We start from the raw sequence: 24,327 nt of genomic DNA, 5'->3' as shown, positions 1-24,327 counted from the left end.
TGCCATGCAAGATTGTGGTCATATTTTGAAGATTGTTATAACTCGTTTTCAACACCCTATTTGAAAAGGGAAGATTAAAATGTTGCAAAAAAGTATGAAATTCATGCCAAGAAAGTGAATGCTATGATAAAGAGCAACCAAGAAAGCTTCAACAATGTAAAACCATGGGAAAACGATCAAGATTTCTGACTAGGAAAATAATCAAGTGGTTGAGAAAATTCAATCAAATGAGGATCGAGATTGCAATCCATCACATTGTTATCAAATCAAATTATTAAGCTGAAGTCATTAACATTTACCCTACAGTTTAAGGGGGCTATTGGAGAAGAAAGCCACCATGTAAACAAGATAACAACAATAACAATTAATCTATTTACTGTATAGTTAATCGATTAACTGGGTAAGTGTTAATCGATTAACTGGGTAAGTGTTAATCGATTAACTGGGTAAGTGTTAATCGATTAACTGGGTAAGTGTTAATCGATTAACTGGGTAAGTGTTAATCGATTAACACAACTGTTAATCGATTATCCGATTAGAAAATCAAGTGAAACATTGGTTGAACAAATCTTGTAATTGACACATTTTACACATGTTGAATTGTTTTACAACATGTGTTTATTAGTTTTTTGGTTAGTTATATAGGTAAGTTTATTACCCATTCATGTACTATAAATAAAGTTTTTCATGTCTTAATCAATAATGAGAAATGACCATAATATTTATTTCACGCTTTCGCAATATATATTACTTTAAATTTAATTATTATAAAATTTATAATTTCTATTGATGTATTAATGCATGATTGGTTGATAGGGAAAAAAAGTTAAAATGCCAATGCTTTAGCTTTTTTCCTTTTTTTCCGATGATACCTTAGCTTTTTTGCTTACAAATACAAACACATTTTATCATTCAGATTTTTTTAGCTGGCTTTGTTGTTGTAGCATGAAAACATTATTTATATAGCTACTGCCATTTCACGAAGTCCAGAGAAATAGGATGCATTACATAAACTTATGGAGTTCTTAGCAAATTAAATGTACATCAGAAAACTTATATGCAGAAAAATCATAGATCAGTAACTTCAAAAGCACAGAAATTAATTAAACACAAGGTATTATTCATTTTCACATCAAAACAGTACCATACACTAAGGAAATTCTTCATTTTTCTCCACAACCCTCACTTCTTTTACAGATCTGAGCACATTGGCCTGTATCAAAATGATATGAACATTAAAACAAAGAAGAAATTCAAAGGAAATTATCATATGCCACCATAAGTGTAACTATCATAAGAAACAAGGACAATGATCTCGCGTCCAGAACCATATTCCGGACCAATGAAAATATACCATGTCAATTAAAAAAATAAATTTTCATTATTTTTTGTTTTTGATTCAATATCATTGATTCGGGACATGGTTCAGGATACCATTTGGAACAATCCATCTTTATCAAGAAACAATGAAAGAATGAGATATATTACTTGATCCTCAGTGATTTCCACTTCAAACCCATCAACAATAACAAAAGAACATGTCTTCTTGTAGCTTCCTGGCTCAAGGGTTCTTGCTAAGACCTCATCATGCTTTCTGTTAAGGTATAAATCAAGTTCATTCGTCCCTCTCTTGGTTCTAGCAGCAACAAAGTCAAAAGCATATATTAAAATGAGTATATTTAACCAAATATATAGAGTAAAGTTTTACACTAATTCTTAACTATTATATAATAATAATAATAATAAGAAGATCAAAGAAATGAGAAGAAACCTGTCATTTAGAAGTCGCTGGTATTCTGGGTCATAGTTCAAGAAGACAAAGTATGATTCACTTTTTGTGCTCTCCATTTGGATTCTCTCTTGTTAATTTGATTAGAAGGATATATTTGCAATGGCATTCTTTGCTTCACTAGCCATATATTTATAGTTAACAAAAGGCTGAATGAGTTCTAAACAACAACAAATAATAGAGAAGATAAAAATTATTAGTTATATTCAATACAACAAGTCAACAACAAAAGAACTTTAATCCGACTATATGGGATCGACAATAGTCTATCATATATTGTGTTTACAAAATATTGATATCTAAGTCTTTCTTAATTATTTTGTTTAAAGTTTTTCTTGGTCTCCCAATTTCTTTAGGAATTTATTGATGAAATTCCTTTTGATTTACTCTTCTTATTAGAATTTTTATCGGCCTTTTCCGCATATGTCTAAATCAACCAAGACATAGTTCTATATATTTTATTAATCATTTTGCCTATTATTAATATTTGATCGACATACATTTAATAACTTCTCTTAAAAGGAATGAAATTATATCCATCTCTACCTTTCTTACTTTTCATATTCTATTTCTAAACGCATTTAAAAGGCTCATCTAAAAACAGAATATCAACTAAAATTATCATAATATGATTATGAAGATAACTTTATTAAAATCAATAGAGGCATGATTGTTTCAACTTTACAAGAGGTAAGAGGTAACATTTTTTATGTTGTAAATAAAGGCTAACACTATTTTCTAATAAAGGTATTTGTATAATTTTTATACTACTCATGTTTTAATTAATAAAACAAGGAAAATAGATAATTAAACTAGGCTTGTCGATGATTAAATAAAAAAATTAGTGAGAAAATTAGATTTTATAATTTGTTATAAAATTTTCCTTTTCACAATTTTGTGGTCAATGTAGGGTTAGGGGAATGTTGATAATGGTGTCACCAATGATCGATTAGTGGGAGAGGTAGACAGAGTCGACATTAGTGTCATTAGCGATAAATATTGATATGGGGTAAGAGTTAGCTACATTATCATTATTATTAGTTTCAAATTTGAATTCTGATCTTTTTATATATTTACTTCCTTATTTCATATATATTTTCACATTGCTTATTATATTAAATTATTAGATTTTCTCCTATTTTTAAATAAGTATATAATTGAAGGTTATTTTCTTTATATAGTTTTTCCTTATTTCCTATATATATTAATTATTTTCCTTACCTGCTAAACATTATAACATTTCTATTTTTAATGTACATTAATATTTATATTCAGTATTAGGTTTCCTAGAAAACACTATTTTTCCTTTCAAACTACTACCACCTACTTTTTTTCCTTCCTCATGAAACTCAAAGCCTTAACCTAAGAGGAAATCTTGCAAGACAATGATGAAACATCTAAGTGTGTTTTTAGGGCAATCTATATAGAACACTTTTTCAACAAGGGTTGACCCTCCATAATGGTTGTTTGATCCATTCCCTATTCAAAATTTGTATAGCCAGATTCACATAAAAATGGATAATCATGTAATTCTAGAACAATTTAAGTGATTCAACATGCAATTTCAGTCAAAAATATGCTATGTACAATATCGATTACTTTATCGATCGAATTGAATCAGGATATGAATCTTGATTAATATGGTTCTAACTACATTAGACGACAATGATAGGTGGGTGGATAGAGGTTAACAGTTAGGTACCATAGTCAGTATTAGGGTTAGACACGATGTTAAGATCAAGGTCAAAAGCGAACCATAGGCTAATGTAAGGGTCGGACTAGGAGAATTGAGGTCAGTTAAAAAAATCAATTGGACCTAAAATATTCCATTTATAATATTATTTGATCCACTTGATTGAATTTCTTTTGCTGAATGGATCTTTAATCATCCATTATGAAAAACATCTCAATCAAATTCATTTAACTTTTTTTCAATAGGTGTGGATTGAGCTTACACATGGATGAATCATTTTAAGACCCTTTATTTTAACATACTCTCTCTTTCTTTAGAAAAACATACTCTCTTTAACTTTTTCTTAAACAAAAAGGATGTAATGATGATATAGAAAATTGTAATTATGCCCAAAAACATTTATTAATCCTTCCATCTAGTCCATGTGAACAAACTCATATTTGAATAAACTAAATATAATTGAAATTAATATAGCTGCAACTAACTAACATGATCTTTGGACTCTGATTAGTGGTGCTCCCCAAAGATAATACAACAAATTACTTTGGAATACGTGCATGATTTTGATTTTTGTGTGAACCACCCTTGTTCATACTTGGGTCGGTTAATAAAATAGAACATGTACAGTGTACTATTAAAAGTCAAATGAAAGTAAATCTCTTACACGCTTGTGCTTAAAAGTCAAATCTTACACATCTTTATTTTATTTACATCGGCTGCATCTGAGCATTGTTTACAATATTGAAAGGTTGCCTGTGGAAGTTTTTTTGGGTATAGTTATGGGACTCTAACTCCATTCCATTATTGGAGAAGTCAGTTTTACTTTTTATATTTATTTGTTAAGTTAAAAAGTGTAATTTTAGTATAAATTAATTGATATAAGTGTTATTGGGTTTTAGTTTATCTTTATTTTTCATATAACTCTTATCTCTAATAATAGAGAGGAGTCTGACTGTATTTAAGGATATTCATTTATCTCCAGTAAATAAATAACTAATATATTTTCGGATAGATGATTGTTATTCATAATAAATGTTTTACATAGTAATCGAACATTTGACTTTTGGAATATTACGATACATGATGTTTTAATAAGATTTTATATTATTAGATTACTGTCTTTTTTGTCATGATTGTGGATTTGGTATTACAAATAGTATCTTCTTATTTTATAAATAATGAATTAATCTCTTTCTGGATGTGTGAATGTCCCTCCCAATAAGTGTCACTATCAGAAATCGAGCATTAAACTTTGAGTAATATTATAAATCTAACATCATCTTACACTCAATTATTATGGTTGATGTAAATACTTGATATACATGTAATATTACTCTTTAAAAAATCGATGCACGAATTAGATTTGTATAAAGATAAATTAGACTTCTTACCATCTATGTGACACTTTGATGTGAATTGAATTTTAAATGATACAAAATTTTTAAATAATATAAGAATGCAATATCAATTCATCAATAACAAATCATTAGCTGCCACATGCAAAATGATTCGTAACAAATTTAAATAAATTGAATTTTAAATGATACGAAATTTTTAAAAGATATCTTAGTGTGAATTAATTAATTAATATGAATTAAATTTTAAATGGTACTAAATTTATAAAGGATATCATAGTGAAATATCATTTTCCTTCCCCATACTTTAGAGTTATAAAGCAATCTTAATGAGTATTATCTTTGCATGCGTAAAAAATAATCACTTGAATTACATGCTCTTTCAAGAATCTTATTCATGATTATATAATAACGGATTGATAATTTCCCTATTAATTTATCTTTTAACACATAAATTACTTAATGACTGAAAGCTTGTAACAAGGGTGTCCCTATAACAGGGTGTTCACATCTTAGCTAATAATTAAACATACATCAGAAAAAGCTATTTGCAGAAAATACGTACATCACAAACATCAAGAGAAGATAAATAAGTATGGTTAGAAATATAGAAATAAGAATGGTAGAAAGGCATAAATATTTGAGAGAAATATAAAGTGGAATATATCGTTATATGTTATGTGGTATATTTTATATTTATATACCAAATAGGAAATTAAATAATTATGAGTCTAATCATCTAATAACTATGGTCAAATCAGACCCATATATATATAATATAGTCAAATTATAATAAACTTTAACCAATCGAATAAGATACTCATCATAACTCTAACAATCATCAATCACGATTTTCTATGTCATGCTAAGGAAATTCATGATTTTTCTCTACGATCCTCACACCTTTTGCATATCGAAGCACGTTTGCCTGTTTCAAAATGATAGCAAATTAAGACACATAAGATCAATGTTGTAAAATCTGAGCTGGACATCAAACCGAAAGAGGTTTGGTATTATGTTTTATTGGTTAAATTGTTTATATGAATGAATGATTTTATAAATAATTGATACTTTTATCCATAGATATATAATTATATATAAATGTAAAATTTTATATAATTAATAATTGATACAATGTCTCTTTATCTTTTTTGCTCTGAAATGAAAAAAGATTAGAGTAATGTTCCATTTTTTAATTTTTATGTGAACTGTTTGATTACTTTTTGGGTTAATTCAGTTTAACTGGGTTTAACATGGTTGGACCGGAACTTCTCCGGTTCAAAGCGGTCAAACCCTCACTCACTTAAGACGGTAAACCAAAATCATTTTTAAGTCCGGTTAACGATCAAACCGGCTAGACTGCCCAGTACGGTCTGGTTCTCACAATACTGCATAAGATGATGGAATGAAAATTTCAAGAGCATATTATGCCACAAATCATGTAATTATAATAAGAAACAACTAAAGAAGGATATATATATTACTTGATCCTCATTGATTTCCACTGAAAACCCATCAACAATGGCCAAAGAGCATGTCTTCTTATAGCTTCCTGGCTCAAGGGTTCTTGCTAAAACTTCATTATGCTTTGTACTAAGGTATAAATCAAGCTCAAACGTCCTTCTCTTGGTTCTAGCAACAACAAAGTCAAAATCATAAATTAAAATGAGTATATTTAACCAAATATAGAGTAAAAATATTATACATTCTTAAATACTATATAATAATAACAAAACAAAGAAATGTGAAGAGACCGGTCATTTAGAAGTCGCTGGTATTCTGGATCATAGTTCATGAAGACAAAGTATGATTCACTTTTTGTGCTCTCCATTTGGATTCACTCTTGTTAATTTGATAAGAAGGATATATTTGCAATGCATTCTTTGCTTCACTAGTTTGATATTTATAGACAACAATGTCTGAATGACTTCTAAAAAGCAATACCAAATTCTATTCACATCCAACCCATTTATATTTACACTCAGTCCAATTACATATACATTCAAATTTTATAAACTTTGTACCCGACCCAATTCTCTACCAATCTCTATGTTATATGTTGCATCTAAATAAATGCTCTTATTATATCCTACATCAAAATTAATCAATATTTTTTTGCTTTTATGGACTCGCTAGTAGTTAATATCATTTTCCATGACATTGTACACACATCATAAGGATACTCCACTTCTAATATTAAATGAGATCATTTTCTGCAATTTTTAGATAGATATTATCAGCAATTGTCCCATAGTCTGACTTAGTACCTCAGTCTCTGTCTTCACCTTAGTCCCAATCTAATATATGGACTTCTAGGATTCTAAATAAAAAATATTTGTGGTCCTCAGTGCAATCTCGGAATGTTTCTTTTTCTTTCAACTCATTTGGTTTATTCTTGCATAATGTCTTGGACAAACTTTGTCTAGCCAACACATCCTTCACCCCCTTGTCATAATCTGGCGTCTAAGCTAAAAGTCATCTAAGAATTGGCTTTGTTACCAATTGTTGGTGCAATGAAATGATCGTTATGCATTGTTGACCATAAGTAATCAAATGAAAGACATATGATAAATAAAAGAGAAGAAGATATGAAAATTTGTTAATGAGATTCGATTAATTGTGCCTATATCCCTAAGAACGTTGAGTAACTACTAAGATATTATTAGAAAATTTTCCTTTTTTCTTCACCTATAAAAAAAATAGTATTAGAGAATAAGTATTATTGTATCTATCACACTCATTAAGTGTTCCTAATTTGTGGTTATAATTAGTGAAGTATAAATAATAATAATAATAATAAATAACTTGAATTTAATATATTGATATTGTTCTCCATTTCAATACTAAATAATATAACATTTCATATAATTAAATGGTGAGGAATACTCTTGTCGTGACACTTCTGAATGCATGTTTTCGTCCACTATAACATATAGGCTTCCACTACAATCTCATCGTTCTCACCTTTTCCTCTTACTTTCCATTTCACCAAACCCAATTCATTCATTCCCCATTTCACAAATCTAATTCCTTCATGGCTCGAAAAGATGAAATAAGACGAAAAGAAATACAGGAGCAACGACTTGCTACAAAATTAACGTGCGTGGGAAGTAAAATAGTGGGTTGCATCATGCATGGGTATTTAATGGCTGTTCTAATCTAAACCATTGTTTTTCATCTCATGGTTAATAATGAGTCCAGCCACTCTTATATTTTCTTGATCCACAAAATGAAATTTTATTAACATAAGATAAGAGTTATGAAAAAGGAAGAAAAAAATAGTTAGATGATGATAGTGAGACAATTTTGAGGATTGACAAACCGGTTAGAATAAAGAATTGAGTCTTTTCCGCATTGACCATTGATCTAAGGCCAAAATTTAAGCTTTGTTGATTCTAGAATGCTCAAGATCAGGCTTAACTCAATTAAAAATGAAATCATCCCCTAGATAACCAATTGCCTAAGTAGTAGCTAACTAAATGACACTCCAAACTTTTCAACAATAATTGTCTTTTACCACGCCAAATGAAAAGTAAAATAACGAATGGGTGCTTGGGGAAAGCAACACTGATGTCCAACCATTGTAGATAATTTGTCAGAATGAGTAGGTGAAGGTGCACGATGAGAAAATGCGATGAGTAGGTTGAGGATGATCATTATAAAAGGTGCATAAAGTTCTTCCTCCTTCGGTCACTATTATACTAAATTGGCTTTCTCATATGATACATTCCCTTAGTTTCTATATATTTGGTTTAGCAAAAATATGATGAATTTCATAAGTATCTCTTTCACTAAACAAAATAACAATTCATTTCAACATGTTTTGTATATATATTCATGGAAGATAGGGTTTTTGGCTATATGTCTTGCCACGTGATGATGGCAATAAAGGGAAGTGAGCCCAACAAATGGTGCTTCAGGATCACCAATAGCCAATGCAATCACAAGATCTCACTCATGGTGGTGGCCATTGCTTATAGTCTGCCTCATTGAGGATCGAGAAATGATAGATTACCTTTTAGTTCGCCAAGATATCAGTACACCCCAACATGATCAAGTATCTAGTTCGGGAGCATCGAGTGAGTAAATAACATCCCGATTAGTATCATAATAGGCAGCCAAATTTAAATCTCTAGTGGATGGCAAAAAAAAAATGCCTTACCAAGGGCTAATTTTCTAACATGATCACACAAATTTCAAAGTGGGCTATAAAGTCACAAGGTCTAATTTTTATTGCCTTATAAGTGCCTAAACTCACTTATTTATTGGGTGGGTTTAGGTTAAACAGTTTTGTCAACACTCCTTCCTTGACTCAAAGATATATCCAATCTAATTTCTAGAACTAAAGCACGACAAAATTAGTTTTAAACTAAGACATGTTTATGGGATTGGTTAAGACTTGAACACCCTTAATAATTATATGTATTAACAATTCTACTTGCAAATATAACTTTTTATAGGCAAAAGTTTTTTTATAGAGGGGAAGGAAAAATTGTGCATCAATTAATTCTATTAGTCGAACTACTCTTTGGTCTACATGCAAATAGATAATTAGATACTACCATTACCTACTTTCCTTCAGTTAAGTATTATATGGTGTTAAGATAGGTCTATTGTGTTTATATTAAATATATGCTCGTGATATACCCAAACCTAGTAATATTCTTGCAATCTTACACTCTTTTTCATCAATTCAATGTTTTAGTTTTGTTAATTGAATCAGGGCGTAGAAAGTTATAGTGTTCCACATTAAATTATATTACTTTTAGAGAAACTATTATATAATCTAAGTTGAATCGTCCGAACTAAATCATAACGATCCATGTATTTAATAATTTTAAATTAAAGGAATTTATTCAAAATTTATGATTAATATAGCCCTCACACAATTGATACTAGATCATATAATTTCTCTTTAGCTTCAACCATTACTCATTTTGACGACCTGAATTTATTAGTATTTAGTATTTATAATTAAACTCAGCTGGACCCTATTAAATAGATCATGGATGAAAAACTAATAACTATGATGCACTCAAATCCTCAATCGACACAACATTGCATCAATATGCAAAATTTATAAGAAAAAAATGATTCATGTGCACATAAATACGAATCACATCACCTTGTATACACCTGTAAAGATATAAAGTGATATATGTTTGACTTAGTGTGTATGAATACTCAATAATTTATAAACATTAAAAGTGTAAAGAGGAGTCAAAGGGAGATGGAGATAGAGATAGGGAAAGAACTTAAACAATGCAATCAAGAGAACCGTCAAAATAAATATACAAAAGCTTTTTGAGCAAAAAAATCAAGGCTTCATAATGGCCATAATATCATAATTAATTAATACAGCTAAAGGACCTTATCATCTTGACAAAACCAACCTACGGCTAACACGTCATTTTAGCTAGGGATGAAAATATGATAGGACACACATGTAGTGTTTTGCCATACTCATATTTGTGTAGATAGTATGTATACGGAGGCACTCAATAAGTTTTAGGTTTAAGTAATATTCATAAAACCGTATCGTACTGGCTAGTTTAACAGGAAAACTGGTGAATCGGACCCTTTATTAATATGGGATAATTGTTGTATCGGTTATACACCAGAATCAGTGGAAACCGGTCAAAATCAACCGATATTCCTCAAAACTAGTAAATCGATCGGTTGTTGCATTTAAAAAAATGAGCCAAAACGATGTCATCTCATTAAAGCCCTAAAAATGAAAGAATGAAACTCGGGGTTTCATCCTCACTTCAGCTTCAATGTCCATTCACACTTTCACTTTCATCCTCACCTCATCTCTAGTCTCCCTTCTTCACTTTCACGACTTCCACGTTTCCGACTTTTTTAAACTTCACAGTTCACACGGTTTTCACGTTCCACGTTCACTGTCGCGTCTTCCAAATTCCAGGGCTTCATCCACATTCATCGTCGCGTCTTCAAGCTTCGGTTTCTAGCGTCTTCCACTTTTGCCACTGTATTTGCTCCGACGTCTAGTCTTCGGTTCCATCCTGCCATTGTGTCTAGTCGTCTATTAAGGTAAGTTGTGGGTTACAAACACCAAATAAATTATGAAATTCTACATTGTATTTGTGATATAAGTACTAAACTTGTGTCATTTACTTATATTTTGTGTTTGTTAAGCAATATTTTTGGATTGATATATGTTTTGTACTTTAGACTTTGAATTTATTAAAGACTTAAAGTTGTTTGTTTATGTGAAGTTTGAGTAGATTATAGATATGAGTTATAAATTTGAGTATCTACCTATTTGAATTTTTTTTTATAGGTTGACATATATATAAATATAAGTAGATGTGTCCGATTTAACAAACATGAGGTTTAATTACTGAACCATCAGTTGAACCAATGTACCACTATACCAGTACCCTGACCGATTTGTTATTTGGGATGATTTTAATAACACTGGGTTTAAATATACATTTTCTAATCATCAATATATATGAAATAATTATTACATGAATAATAAAGTTTTTGTATATGTATTATACTCAAATTACTAAAATTCATTATAAAATAAACAATATATAATTAAAAATAATAAAAATATATAAAAATATAATTAAAAAGTAAATTTATAAATATACAAGTACGCATGAGATAAATATTATAATACTTGTCCATAACCATAACTTATCCACGTCAGATTTTATCTTAAACAATCATAACCTCTATAATACATAGTAGTTTATGCTTAATTTGTTTATTTGTTTAAAAAATTAAGGTCTAAGTCTAACATTTCTAAAAATCTAGCTGGAAAAACCTTATGACTGCGTTTGAATTGACTAACAAACCTAGTTTTAAATATTTATCAATTTCCTCTGCAATTACACTACATTGTGTATAAAAAATTATATTAAAACTACCTACATAATAATTTAGTTATATTAAAATAATATAATATAAATATTAATATATAATATAATTAAATATGTTAGTATTTTACTTAATATGTCTTTTAAATTCCTTAAAATCTATCATAATGTGTAAAATAGTTTTTTTTTTAAAAACCTTAGCATAATATGTTTATGAAAAAAGGTCTAATTTAACTTGTTATTGGTCTTGTAACAAATAGCTTACATGTTTCCACTTCTAGCCTAAACTATGAAGACATATTGTTCCTAAGTGGGCCACGCTGGTCCAATGACTATAGCTCAAAACCAACACTATTATCACACAGGCCGATTTATCACAATCGTATTGGCCCACACAAATACAAACTTCTAGAAGCTCTATAAAAAAGAGAGAATAAAATATCTCATCGTACTATGAGATAAGTTATATCATCAAATTAGTAAAATTATGATATATGTCATATTTATAGTTTTTAGAAATATTTTAATAGAAAATAATTAAATAAGATACATATCATAATTTTACTGCTCCGGAGAAGATAGAATATACTTTATTCCTTCAAACAACAAATAGTGAGCCAATGGTTCTTGGGGAATCACAGACAAACATGTTATTTCTGTTTCAGATATCAAAGTATTGTAATGGTCTAAAATATGATAATTTAATAAAGTATCATTTTGTCAATCATAAGAACGCATGGATTATTAGCATAACGTGCAAAATATATGTTTTCATCATGAAGAAACCAAATTTGCACTTAGTTTATTGAAGTATCAGTTTGCCCAATTGGGCACTGACTAAATTTTTAGGATACAGTGAGACACTTAAGTTAGTATCTCATTTAACTAAAACCCCTTATACATCTTCGTGATGGATGAGGATTTGTTGTTCCAAAACCTGTCACTAACTAATTATAATAAAACAAAAATTGATAAAATTATGAATATTTAATTTTTTTAATTGACATGATATAATATGACACTTTGAAACAACACATCTTTATGGTATTTGGATATTAATACATACTATGACCATTATCAAAAGAACATCATTCATTTACACTTGAGGAGTTATGAGCCATGTGGTAAAAATGAAAATAACATACTAATCTAAGATTTTCCAAATTCCACACAAGGAACATGACATGTTACATATATTTTGTCCTAATTTCCCAGAACTTCCCAAATCAACTCAGGATCAAATGAAGGCATTCTTTCCAAGGAACAAAAATCTTCCATACCCAATTCCTCAGGCACCATTATTGAACTCTCATTTGAAACACTTGGTGAAAGAAACTCATTTGTTAAACCATCACAAAAACTTGATTCCGACAACATTAAAGAAGATGAAGAACAAGACAATGACATTGACTCTCTCTTCTGTTCTTTCTCACTATCACCATAACAATTCTTATCCATAATATTATCACAAGAACCAAGCTTCTTTGCATCACTTTTCTTCTTAGCTTTTTCCCTTTTCTCTTTATGCCATATAGCTTTAATTTTAGCATCTACTGAACTCTTCAAAGCATTCAATTTCATTGAATCTTCAAAACCTAATAGGTTACATATTACTTTAGAATCATTAAGGTTAGGGAAATTCAAACGTGCATATTCACCTCTTAGCTTATAAGCAGCACGATCATAAGCAAAAGCTGCAGGTTCAGGACTATCATAAGTGCCAAGCCAAACCCTTTTTCTATTCTGAGGAAGTCTAATCTCTGATACCCATTTTCCACGTTGTCTTTGCCTAACTCCACGGTACACTTTTTTCTTCCAAGTGCTTATGGAACAAGTGGTGTTAGTAGAAGAAACAAATGACACATTTAGTAAACTTTCTTTGTAGAAACTTTGAAGCATATCTATTTGGTTTAGATACACTGATGAAGAGCCTAATGGGTGTAACATAGCAGTGGAATCTGGTTTTGGATAGTGAGAGAAAATTGAGTCTAGGGTATTTGTGTTGCTAGATAATATGAGATTTGATAAACAAGAACCAAGTTCAACTTCTGAGTTTCTTTCTTGCATCATTTTGGCAAAAAAATGTTCACAAAAAAATAATAATGTGTAGGAGGAAATATACTAGAAGAAATATATATATAAATTAAGAAGGGAAACAAATAATTTGGCTCTTGCTTAATAATACCAAGAAAATATTATGGGTATTTACATAACAAGGTGTGAAAAGAAATGGAGGGACTATAAGAAAAGAAGGGAAATATGAAAGCAATGAAGGGGATATGGGTTTATTGGGAGGTTGAAAGTTGAAAAAATGTTGTGATTTGTAATACTATATATTATGGTGGAATAATGATCCATTTGATTTTATAGGTATACATATCCCTAGATATGATACATGGATCACATAATTAAAATGTAGAAATAATGAAAAATTATGCCAGGTTGGCTTTTAGATGAGAATCATAGATACAAAATTTTATGAGTGTATGTGAAGGACATATTCAGCATTTATAGTTACTATTATTATAAGATATAAAGATAAGCTATTCTTACCGATTTTGTCTTGTCATACTATATAAGGAAGCCACGTTTACATGTGACCACTTCTTCTTTTTCTTAAAGATACATGGAACCATATCATATATAATACCAACAATATATATTGTTGGAACCTTATGGAGTTTGATTGTTATTGAAGATGAAAAAAGTGTTGAGAGATAAGTGAAATACCATATCTTGAATTAAAATTTTAATGTAGTAGTTATATGTGTATTTTTCACTTATCCTCTCATATTTAATGTAGGAATTCACACTTGAATGAACAATATAATATGCCCATCAAGTTGGGTACTACTCACTTATTGGTTCACTTCAGTTTAAGTCCATAATATCCTAATCGAACTATCACATCTTATACTACTTATTAGACTCGGCAGCGACTAGGGAGCCTCCAACCATGGAAGTGCCCCAATATTTACAAAGCATGAAAAGAGTAGAGAGTAACAAATAAGACATCATATCTTAAACTAAAACCTTACAATAATGATTCTATGAATCTTTTCCAGTTACAAATTCTTTCATCTATTCATATGGAAGGTGTGACTTTTGCTATAAACACTCATAATCTATTTACTTTTGCTATGAACACTGTAATATACAGCTCACAGTAAAATACTCACTTATTATATGTTTTTATATTTAATTATAGGGTTTTATTAACACCATCACACTAAAAAGTTTTTTGCATTTTCATAATTCCAAAGTAATTAAAACTTTTTTCAATAAAAGAATAAGACTTTTTTCATTCTTAAATGATCAATCTTTTTACATAATATTGTAATTTATTTATATAATTTATTTTAAAATACAAGTATATATTTAAAATCTAGATTTGTTTAAGTTTCCCAAATTTATTTTTTCTCTTAAGGTTGTCCCTGACCGATAGTTAAATACTAATCTATTTTTCTACCCAAAAAAAAATACTAATCTATTTTGAAGAGGAATACAAATTTTTGATATGTGTTTTGCCTTTACTAGTAAACTTCTTTTCATACACAGTATAGGGATCAAACTCATGATATCAACTATTTAAAAAACTCAATCATCAACTAAGTATTTTCTTGTTAGTTTTTTTTTTACTTCTATTATTAGTTATGCATAGTATGCAATTTTATATTTTTGTTTATATAATACGCAGCTGAACTAGTTAAAGCGTCAATGATTTTTGCATTTTATTAAGATTAAAAAAGGATGTGTTAATTACTCTAAGCTACAGTTTACACTAATTAAAGTTGTCACTCCATTACCATAAGTGAGGAAGGACCATACATTTTTCTAAAGGGTCTGTTTGCAAGTTAAGTTTTTTAGAGAAAGAAAAGGAAAATAAAAGTTTCAGAGTAATACACTTCTAAAATAATTTTGAGATTTTCCTTCAAAATTCAACTTGCACAATGGAAATAAATTGATCATGATTAAATATCAGACATAAGGTCAGCAGGAATGAGCGAGACTTCTCTCCATTAATGAAGAGGTAAATGCTATGTAAAAGTAAAGAAAAGGCAACACACATTGACATTCATATCATTTTTATTTAAAATAATATTACACTTTTACCCTTAAAATACAAAGGAAAAAATCACTTGTCTCTCCGTTACTTAAGACGACTCTCACTCAACATGAGTATCTTACCATTTATGTTTTTAGTTTAATTTTTTTACTACGTGTGGACCTAAATGGTTCGTACCAATGAGCATTGGCCTTTGATGTGCATCACAGTCAACTTTAGCAATTTATTGCACTGTCAAAATAAATGAAGGGGAAAGAATACAGAAGAAGTTCTGTTTATCTATTAGCAAACTGTCATTTTCTGTATCAGAAATCAGATGCATCAATTACTCTGTGAAAAACGCGTCTCCTACCCAAACTTGAAGGTTCACCTCATGCACCATACCACAATTACTAATTCATCATTGAGTTATTACAAGATCCTATCGAGTATCGGAGAGGACAATTCATATTTCTCGATAAAAGTATTATTTCATTGTAATTAAAATAATAAATGTATCATTTTGTTTTACATATAAAATAATTTGATCATTGATTAGTCACTATTTGTGGAACTCATTATTCCTGTAGCTTTTTAGGTGCTAACACTTGGAAAAGGAAAAATTATAGGACATATAGTTTAAGAACAATAATCGTTTAATTCCTTATTATTTCTTGTTTACTTTTCTGGGTGGAGCCAGCAAGGTCTATAACGTGTCTATGTCAAACTTTTGAAACATACACCTATATGCGTCAGTTTAATTCTCATTTTAATAATGTAATGCGTTAAGATAAATATTAAAAGTATTACTTAAAATGTTAAATAATATAGTTGTGATTAAATACCATTAATAATGTGTCTTATAATTATGGATGTTATTTGTACTTTTTGAACAATCAATTTATGACAAATTAAAAAATGGAATGAAGGAAGTATTGATCAATGTAGTAGATGATGTGTTGGTCTAGTGGGGTAAGGACCCACTAGATCTAAAAATAACCAAACAATCAATGATTCGATTATTATGAATGACACTTGTTTAGATGATAGTCACACATTCTGTAAGAGATTAGTTCAGAAATACCATTTCTAGTACCAAAAAAACTCCATCATTTTTATGTTGTGGTGACTATTATTTACAACTTTTTTGAATTAAAAATAATTCGCTTAATAAAGTTTTACATCTATATAAATGGTGATTGTTTTGTCTTAAGTCCTTGTATTTTTTTATTTTCTGAGTCCTTAAAATTACAATATATTTGTTAGAGTTCTATCTGTTCAAATAAAATCATTAAGTACGTGACAGGAACAAAGACTATTCAAAAGTTGGTATTAATCAGCGCAATACCAAATTCCTCCATGTGAGTTATTTACATCCTTCTAAATTTGGTTTCTTTTGAATTATTTTCGTTCCATTTATTATTGATCCTTTCATGAACAAATATATGTGGTAAAATACAATTTAGTTCTCTAAACATGATCTCTCCCCTTCCTTTCTCCTTCCCATTCTTAGCTCTTTGATTTCTCTCATTTCCTTTCTCTCATAACTCCTGAACATATAAGTGAAATATGTGTCTAACTAGGACTGAGCAAGATTGATCCACCCGCTCATCTAATATGACCCAATCATGATTGAGTCCGAATATGGTCGAGTCTCATCAGATTATAGTATTATAGTTGAGTTTAGATTAAAAAATTAGACCCAATCAATATATAGGTTCAGGTAGAGGACAAACATGACTAGGCCGACCTGTACCACGGTCATTCAATCATCATGTTTGCACGTGTCTCTGTTCAATTGTATACAGAACAATGACACCTCTTTGATCGAAAGTATCATTGATTCTCTAATTTTTTCATCATATATATGTATATCATTTTATATGTGAAATTACATATTCATAATAATGAGGATATATGATATTAATCGGATCTAGGGTCAGGTTCAAAGCTGACCCAATCAACATTGGGTTAGATTAGCTTCGAGTTTATGGTTGGGTCCAAATTAAAAAAAATGACCCAACTAATATTTAGGGTCGAGTAAGGAACAACCCTTATCCGACCGAACCTAACCATAATCACCCTACTTCTAACGCCAACCTGGCCCAAACATTCTTTTACTTAAAATCATGTATCCTCAACCTAAATCCAAACAATCTTTAACCTAAAATCATTTGTATCCTAACCCCAAATCCAAATTGATTCTTTCTGGAAAAATTGCATGGCAAAGAAAGTGTCTGTTATTAAACTTAAAATCCTTTAACCGAGAGAGATGGAGCAGAAAGAATCTTCTGCAGTGCTTTAAAATGAAATATCATTTCATGTCCGCCCTAAATACGAATATAACATCCTTACGAGATTCTCCTTTGACCTTTGGGGATTTGGATCTTGAGTGTGAATTTTTAATTTTGAAGGTGAGTGGTGGAGAAACTTGCATGGATACATGTTTGATCACCATAACGTAAAATCTACTTATCTGTATAATGATTTTATTTATGCAAGTAATCTTTCTCAAAAAGTGCTCTTTCCTTTTCTAGAAGTTAAACCTCAATCTGAATCTCTAATATTATATGCCACCCTTTACAAAAAGAATAAAATATACACCATTCCATCAAGTGGTTTTTTCAAGCACGTAACATCTTGGCATGGCAAAGAAAACGGCGTCGTGGATCATGGTGAGAAGAACACAAACCGATTTTCAAACATGTTTGGTGAGGTGTTCCAGTTCATGCATGACACGTAAAAGGAAATTTAGATACATAGATTCAAAGCAAAGAAAGGTGGCAATCTATTAGTGGTGAGATCTACGCTGAAGAATGGGAATGGTTCCTCTCATATGTCAGAATAGTAGGTGAGTTCTACATAGGTGTCCAAATCCAAAGTCCCCGCACTAATCCTACCGATTAGGTTGGATTTTCTCTGGTACTGATTCAGCTTCTGACATATGCTATTAAAAAATCTAATGTGTAAAACTTAATATTATTTAGGGCTTAATTGGTGAGTTTATTCAAGTGTGAAGTCTCACATTGGACATGCGTAGAGGAGTGAAAGAGTTTATAAAAAGGAAAAACTCATGGAACTAATGCCTTCAGGTTTTGGTTCAAGACGTGGTGTCTCAGTTGTGACTCTTCATATCTTCCCATATCCATGTAACAATAGAACTCGCTGATGGTTGGAGGCTCCCCGGTTGCAGACTAGTCCAACAAGTGGTATCAGAGCCGATGGTTCGGCTGGGACATGGTGGACTTAAAGAGGAACGGACCGGAAGTCCTACATTGGTGGTTGAAGGCTCCCCAGTCGTATGGTCCAACACTAATTTTTTTATTTTTCTCTTTCACATTTGAATACTGGAGAGGCCAACATTGAAAAATAAGCTACACCACCAATTATATTCTTTTTTGTACACGTGTAGATACACTTATGGTAGAGTATAAAATTGTTCATATGATATACAAATAAAATAAAATCACACTTACATGTGACAGAATCATATATTCCAATGGAGACCCATGATTCTTGTTAAGTTGACTCTGTGACATCAATTTCAATGAATCTTTAAATTTTCTTTTCTTACCAGTGTTTGTGAATTGGTGATATCTTATGTACAAACCTTTAGGAGTATGAATTAAATTTTGTGCATGTAAAGCTTAGTATGAATATGAACCCATAATTATTTGTAATGGTTTCATATAGATTTTTTCATGTTGGACTTATTCATCTGTGAAGTCTCATATTGGATATGAGTGGAGGAGTGTAAAAGTTTATAAGTAGAAAAGGTCTATAAAACTAACGCCTTAAGGTTTTGGTTCAAGACATGATATCTTACTTGTGGCTCTCCATTCTTCCCATACTCCGGTAACAATGGAACTTCCTGATGGTTTGAGGCTCCCTAGTGGCAGTCTGGTCTAACAAGTGCTATCAGAGCTGATGGTGGTTGGGACATGGTGATCGAACTTAAGGGGAGCGAACCGGAAAGTGTGTGGTACCCACACTTGAGAGGAGATTGATTGGTTTATACAATTGTAAAGTCTCACATTAGATATGAGGGGAATAATGAAAGAGTTTATAAGTAGAAAAGACCTATAGAACTAACGTCTTAAGGTTTTGGCCCAAGACGTGGTGTCTCACTTGTGGCTCTCCACTCTTCTCATACCCTAGTAACAATGGAACTCCCCATTGCACTCTGATCCAACATCACCAATTTTTGTCACCCTAGCAAATGGCATATAAGTATAGTCTACTACATCATAAGTTTCATATTTTAAAATAGTTTATACATGTCTTTTACATTCTATCTTTCCCCATAATCTAGTTTCTATTTCCAAACTCAAATAACTCTCTAAACTAACCTTTATGATTACAATTTGTGATATTCAGGACCTTCTCTCAATGAAGATGATTGGTGTAGGTGAATTGATGGTTGAACTTTATGCAATGAATATGTTTGCACATCCTTTGCAAAAATCACATGGGAAAAAATCATTTACTAATTATCCATAAAGTGAACCTTGCACTTAGAGATGGATTAGGTGCTTAAGATACCACTCTTTGTTCTCTTTGTGGTGAGTTGGAGGAATTTACTAATCACTTGTTCTTCTCATGTTCCATATCTTATTTTGTTTGGAAAAGCTTTATTCGTGCTTTGGGTTAACTTCTATTATCCATAATGATGTCAAGACTTTTTTCTCACTCCATGAAAATGCCATAAAGTTAGATAACAAGAAACAACATTGGTGGAAGGCTGTCTGGTTTGCCACTATTTTGACCATTTGGCACATAAGAAATAGAGTCATTTTTGATAATATGAGGTTCAACTTAGATGATGTGATAGAGCTTTTTTTTTTTGAATTCTTTGAGCCTTTGTTAGAACATTCAGAAAGAAAGGAAGAAAGAAGACACTAAATGAAGGTGAAGAAGATTGAATGAGTAGTAGAAAGAAAGAAGATCGAATTTTGTGTAAGATTGAGAGAGTTTCTATTTCTGTATTTTCATAGTAGTTAAGTTTGGTATATATTGCTATTTATAGTAAGTAAACCTAACTACCCAACAGAATTTTGAATTACTTTCTAACACCTCCTATGATTTAAAATTACATTTCTCATTAAGCCTTTGATCAATTAACTAGTTATTCAAAACATCCTTCAAGCTTTGAATTCCTATCTCCTTTCTCAAACATTTGAATCTTTCCATCTTCAATGTTTTGGTCATTATGTCTGCAAGTTGTGTTTCTGTTTTGAAGTATGTCAATTTGATCTTCCCTTCTGAAACTTATTGCCTTAGGTATTGGTATCTTGTCTTTATATGTTTACTTTTTCCATGAGATAGTGAATTCCTTGCTAAGTCAATGGCTAATTTTTTGTCTACCATTAACTCCATACTGCACCCTTCTTCAATGCCAAGTTCCAATAGTAGTGAGGATAGCCATGAGGCTTGGCAAGTTGTAGAGCAAGCAACTATGTATTCAACCTCACAAGTTGGTAAAACTACCACCTTCTGTTTCTGTGAAGACCATGGAATTGGGGCACCTGCAATTAAGAAAATATACTCCATTGTGCTTTTTCTATCTACTATGTCTCCACACCAATCATAATATGAATAATCCATGAGACTTGGTTTGATCTTTTCATTATGATGACGGAAGACAATACCATAACCAATTGTTCCCCTTAGATATCTTAGAATCCTTTTGGATGCAAGCATATGAGAGTGCCTAGGATTATTCATGAATCTGCTAGCTACACCTACACTGAAGGAGATCTCTGGTCTTGAATGACACATGTATCTCAGACTTCCAACCATTCACCTGAATAAAGTTCCATATGTGTTGGCTTCTTCTTCGCAGGTTCCTAATTTTTTATTCACCTCAGCTGGTGTTTCAAAGGGGTTGCAACTCAACATCTTGAACTTGTTTAGTATTTCTAGTAGATACTTTCTTTGATGCATGAATATTCCTCTTTTGGTGTATTGGAATTCTAGACCAAGAAAGTAGGACAATCTTCCCAAGTCTGTCATTTCAAACTCACCATTTAACCTTCCCTTCAGTTCTTCAATTCATTTGGAGTTGCTGCCTGTAATTAACAAATCATCCTCATACATGCTGATATACAAAGCATCCTGATTCTAGTTGAGTGATTTGATATATACACCATGTTCTACCACACATTTCTAAAATCCATAATCAGATAGGAACTTGTCAATTCTTTTGTTCCAACCTCTAGGGGCTTGCTTTAATCCATAAAATGTTTTGTTTAGTCTAAGCACTTTCTAATCATTCCCATTGCTGATAAATCTAGGTGGTTGAGTGACATACACCATTTCCTATAGTGGAGCATTGAGGAATGTAGACTTTACATCCAATTGCCACAAGCTCCAATTCTTCCAGCTAGCTAAGGCTATTATGAGCCTTATTGTTTCTAGCCTAGCTACTAGTGCAAAAACTTCAGAATAGTCCAACCCTTCTTTCTGCATAAACCCTTTGGCCACAAGCCTTGCTTTGTGTTTTTCTATGGTGCCATTAGTTTTAGCTTAACCTTGAAAATCCACTTGACTTTAATTGGTTGCTTCTTTTCTAGTAAGTCCACCAACTCCCATGTATTGTTCTTTTCTATAGACTTGATCTCCTCCTGCATGGCTGCTCTCCAAGTATCATTAGATATAGCTTCCTCAAAGATGATTGATTATGCATTAGCAAATAGGGCCATGTGTTGCACTATGTCTCCTTCTTGATTCACCTCCTCACCAGGACTCAAAACATAGTCTGTTAACCAAAAGGGTGGATTCCTTACCCTTGTTGATCTAGTTCTTTCTAGTGCAGGAGATGTGTTTGTTGGATCTATGCTCCTTTCATTCAACACTAACTCATCAATTTCCCAGTCTATGTGCATATTGGCCAAGGAGATAGGATTTAATTTTTCACCTTTTGCATGAGTTTAGTTCATCAAAGTACACATCCATGTTGAACAATACATGCTTTGTCTCAGGGTTATACAATTTATGGGCTCCTGTAATATTGTAGCCAAGAAGGATTATAGCTTCCCCTTTGTCATCAAGTTTCTTCCTTTTCTGGTCTGGTATGTGTCTATAGCAAAGAGATCCAAAGATTCTTAAGTGCTCCACTGATGGTTTAATTCCAGACCATGCTTGCTCAGGGACTTGACCAAGAAGTCTTTTGGTTGGGCACCTATTCAATAGGTATTTTGCTATTGATGTTGCTTCACCCCAAAAACTGTGTGGCAGTTACCCTTTAGCATGCTCCTTACCATGTTTAGTATGGTTCTATTTCTCCTTTCTAAAATTCCATTGTGCTGAGGTGTGTAAGGGGCAATTACCTCATGCACAATTCTGTGCTCCTAAAGGAAGTTGTCAAATTCTCCTAAAGTGAACTCTCATCCACCATCAGTTCTTAGCACCTTGATACATTTTTCTGATTGTTTCTCTACCAATGTTTTGAACATCTTGAACACTAAATATGTGTCACTTTTGGCCTTCATCAAGTATAACCATAATTTCCTGCTCAACTCTTCTATGAATGTAACAAAGTACTTACTTCCTCCCAGTGATGGAGTGTCAATTGGTCTACATACATCAGAGTAAATCACATGCAAAAGTTCATTTGCTCTAGAGGGTGTGTAGGAGCTGAATGATGACCTATGTTGTTTGCTAATCAAGCAGTTGTCACATACCTTGTTTGGAATCTGAATTGGTGGTAGTTTACTGACCATGTCTTTGGATCTTATAATGTTTATGTCTGTGAAGTTCAGATGTCCTAGTTTTAGGTGTCATAGCCAAGAATCTTCTGCCAAAGATGTTGCTGATATACACTAAGTTTCAACAGTTTTCAAGTTTACTTGAAAGGTCCTGTTCCTTGCCAAAGGAACTCTCAATACCTTGTAGTTTTTGGCATCAAATATTTCCAATATTCCTTGATGCATTTGTATAGTAGAAGCCCTTTTCTAGTAGTTGTCCTAGACTCATAAGATTACTTTTCATGCTAGGGACATAGAGTACATCGAATATTAGTGCATTCATGCCATCTCTTCTATTGATCAACACATCACCGGTTCCCTCTGCTTAGATGGTTCTGCTATAAGCAAATCTCACACTGCTTTTTCTTTTATCATCAAAGTTTACCAGCCAATTTTTGTTCCCAGTCATGTGATTTGAGCATCCAGAGTCTATGTACCATTTGTCATTACTACTGAATCCATTGTTTATTTCCATCATCAACAGAATTGGTTCATCATCTTGACATTCAACATTTTCCTTCTTGACCAAGTAAGCCTCATCATGATGCTTACCACGATTTTCATTATGACTTGAGGATGCTTGGCATTCACTGTTGAAGTGTCCAATCTATCACAATTGAAACACTTCAGTTTTCTTCCTATCAACCTTCTTCTTGTTACCTTGCCATTTCTGGTAGCCTCCTCTTATAGTTGAGAAATCAGCTGGGTCTGAATTAGATCTTTCTTGGTATGAAAATTGAGGGCACTTGTATCCTCCCATTCTTTGATCTCTTCCTCTACCTCTGCTTCTTTGCACACCTCTGCTGCCATAACCTCTTCTTCTTGAGGCATGAGCTTGCAATGCATGAT

General features: G+C 31.5%; 2 protein-coding genes across 5 annotated transcripts; both read right to left on the bottom strand.

The window, feature by feature from the left end:
- LOC109332706 (subtilisin-like protease SBT2.5) lies at window positions 988-6,703 on the bottom strand. Of its 3 annotated transcripts, none has more exons than XM_019567728.1 (3): window positions 6,592-6,703; window positions 6,322-6,469; window positions 988-1,213 (listed from the first exon to the last, which is right to left on the bottom strand). In XM_019567728.1, the coding sequence occupies exons 1-3, from the start codon at window positions 6,666-6,668 to the stop codon at window positions 1,151-1,153; spliced, it is 288 nt and encodes a 95-aa protein (XP_019423273.1). In that variant the 5' UTR covers window positions 6,669-6,703; the 3' UTR covers window positions 988-1,150. The 3 variants fall into 3 exon arrangements, with proteins under 3 accessions (XP_019423273.1, XP_019423271.1, XP_019423272.1); XM_019567726.1 differs by lacking the exon at window positions 6,322-6,469 and adding an exon at window positions 1,489-1,636; XM_019567727.1 differs by lacking the exons at window positions 6,322-6,469; window positions 6,592-6,703 and adding exons at window positions 1,489-1,636; window positions 1,772-1,904.
- On the bottom strand, window positions 12,761-13,802 carry LOC109332433 (ethylene-responsive transcription factor ERF061-like). Of its 2 annotated transcripts, XM_019567413.1 has the most exons (2): window positions 13,347-13,802; window positions 12,761-13,283 (listed from the first exon to the last, which is right to left on the bottom strand). In XM_019567413.1, the coding sequence occupies exons 1-2, from the start codon at window positions 13,756-13,758 to the stop codon at window positions 12,892-12,894; spliced, it is 804 nt and encodes a 267-aa protein (XP_019422958.1). In that variant the 5' UTR covers window positions 13,759-13,802; the 3' UTR covers window positions 12,761-12,891. The 2 variants fall into 2 exon arrangements, with proteins under 2 accessions (XP_019422958.1, XP_019422956.1); XM_019567411.1 differs by having other exon boundaries at window positions 12,761-13,801.

The sequence above is a fragment of the Lupinus angustifolius genome, chromosome LG18 (assembly GCF_001865875.1).
Source record: "Lupinus angustifolius cultivar Tanjil chromosome LG18, LupAngTanjil_v1.0, whole genome shotgun sequence".
NCBI lineage: Eukaryota > Viridiplantae > Streptophyta > Magnoliopsida > Fabales > Fabaceae > Lupinus > Lupinus angustifolius.
This window is presented reverse-complemented; position numbering and strand designations above follow the sequence as displayed.

Coding starts and splice junctions, on each gene's coding strand:
- LOC109332433 (XM_019567411.1), bottom strand. CDS start 13,758: ATGATGCAAGAAAGAAACTCAGAAGTTGAACTTGGTTCTTGTTTATCA.
- LOC109332706 (XM_019567728.1), bottom strand. CDS start 6,668: ATGGAGAGCACAAAAAGTGAATCATACTTTGTCTTCATGAACTATGAT. Junction 6,470..6,591: donor CAGCGACTTCTAAATGACCG/GTCTCTTCACAT, acceptor TGTTGTTGCTAG/AACCAAGAGAAGGACGTTTG. Junction 1,214..6,321: donor TGGAAATCAATGAGGATCAA/GTAATATATATA, acceptor ATTTTGATACAG/GCCAATGTGCTCAGATCTGT.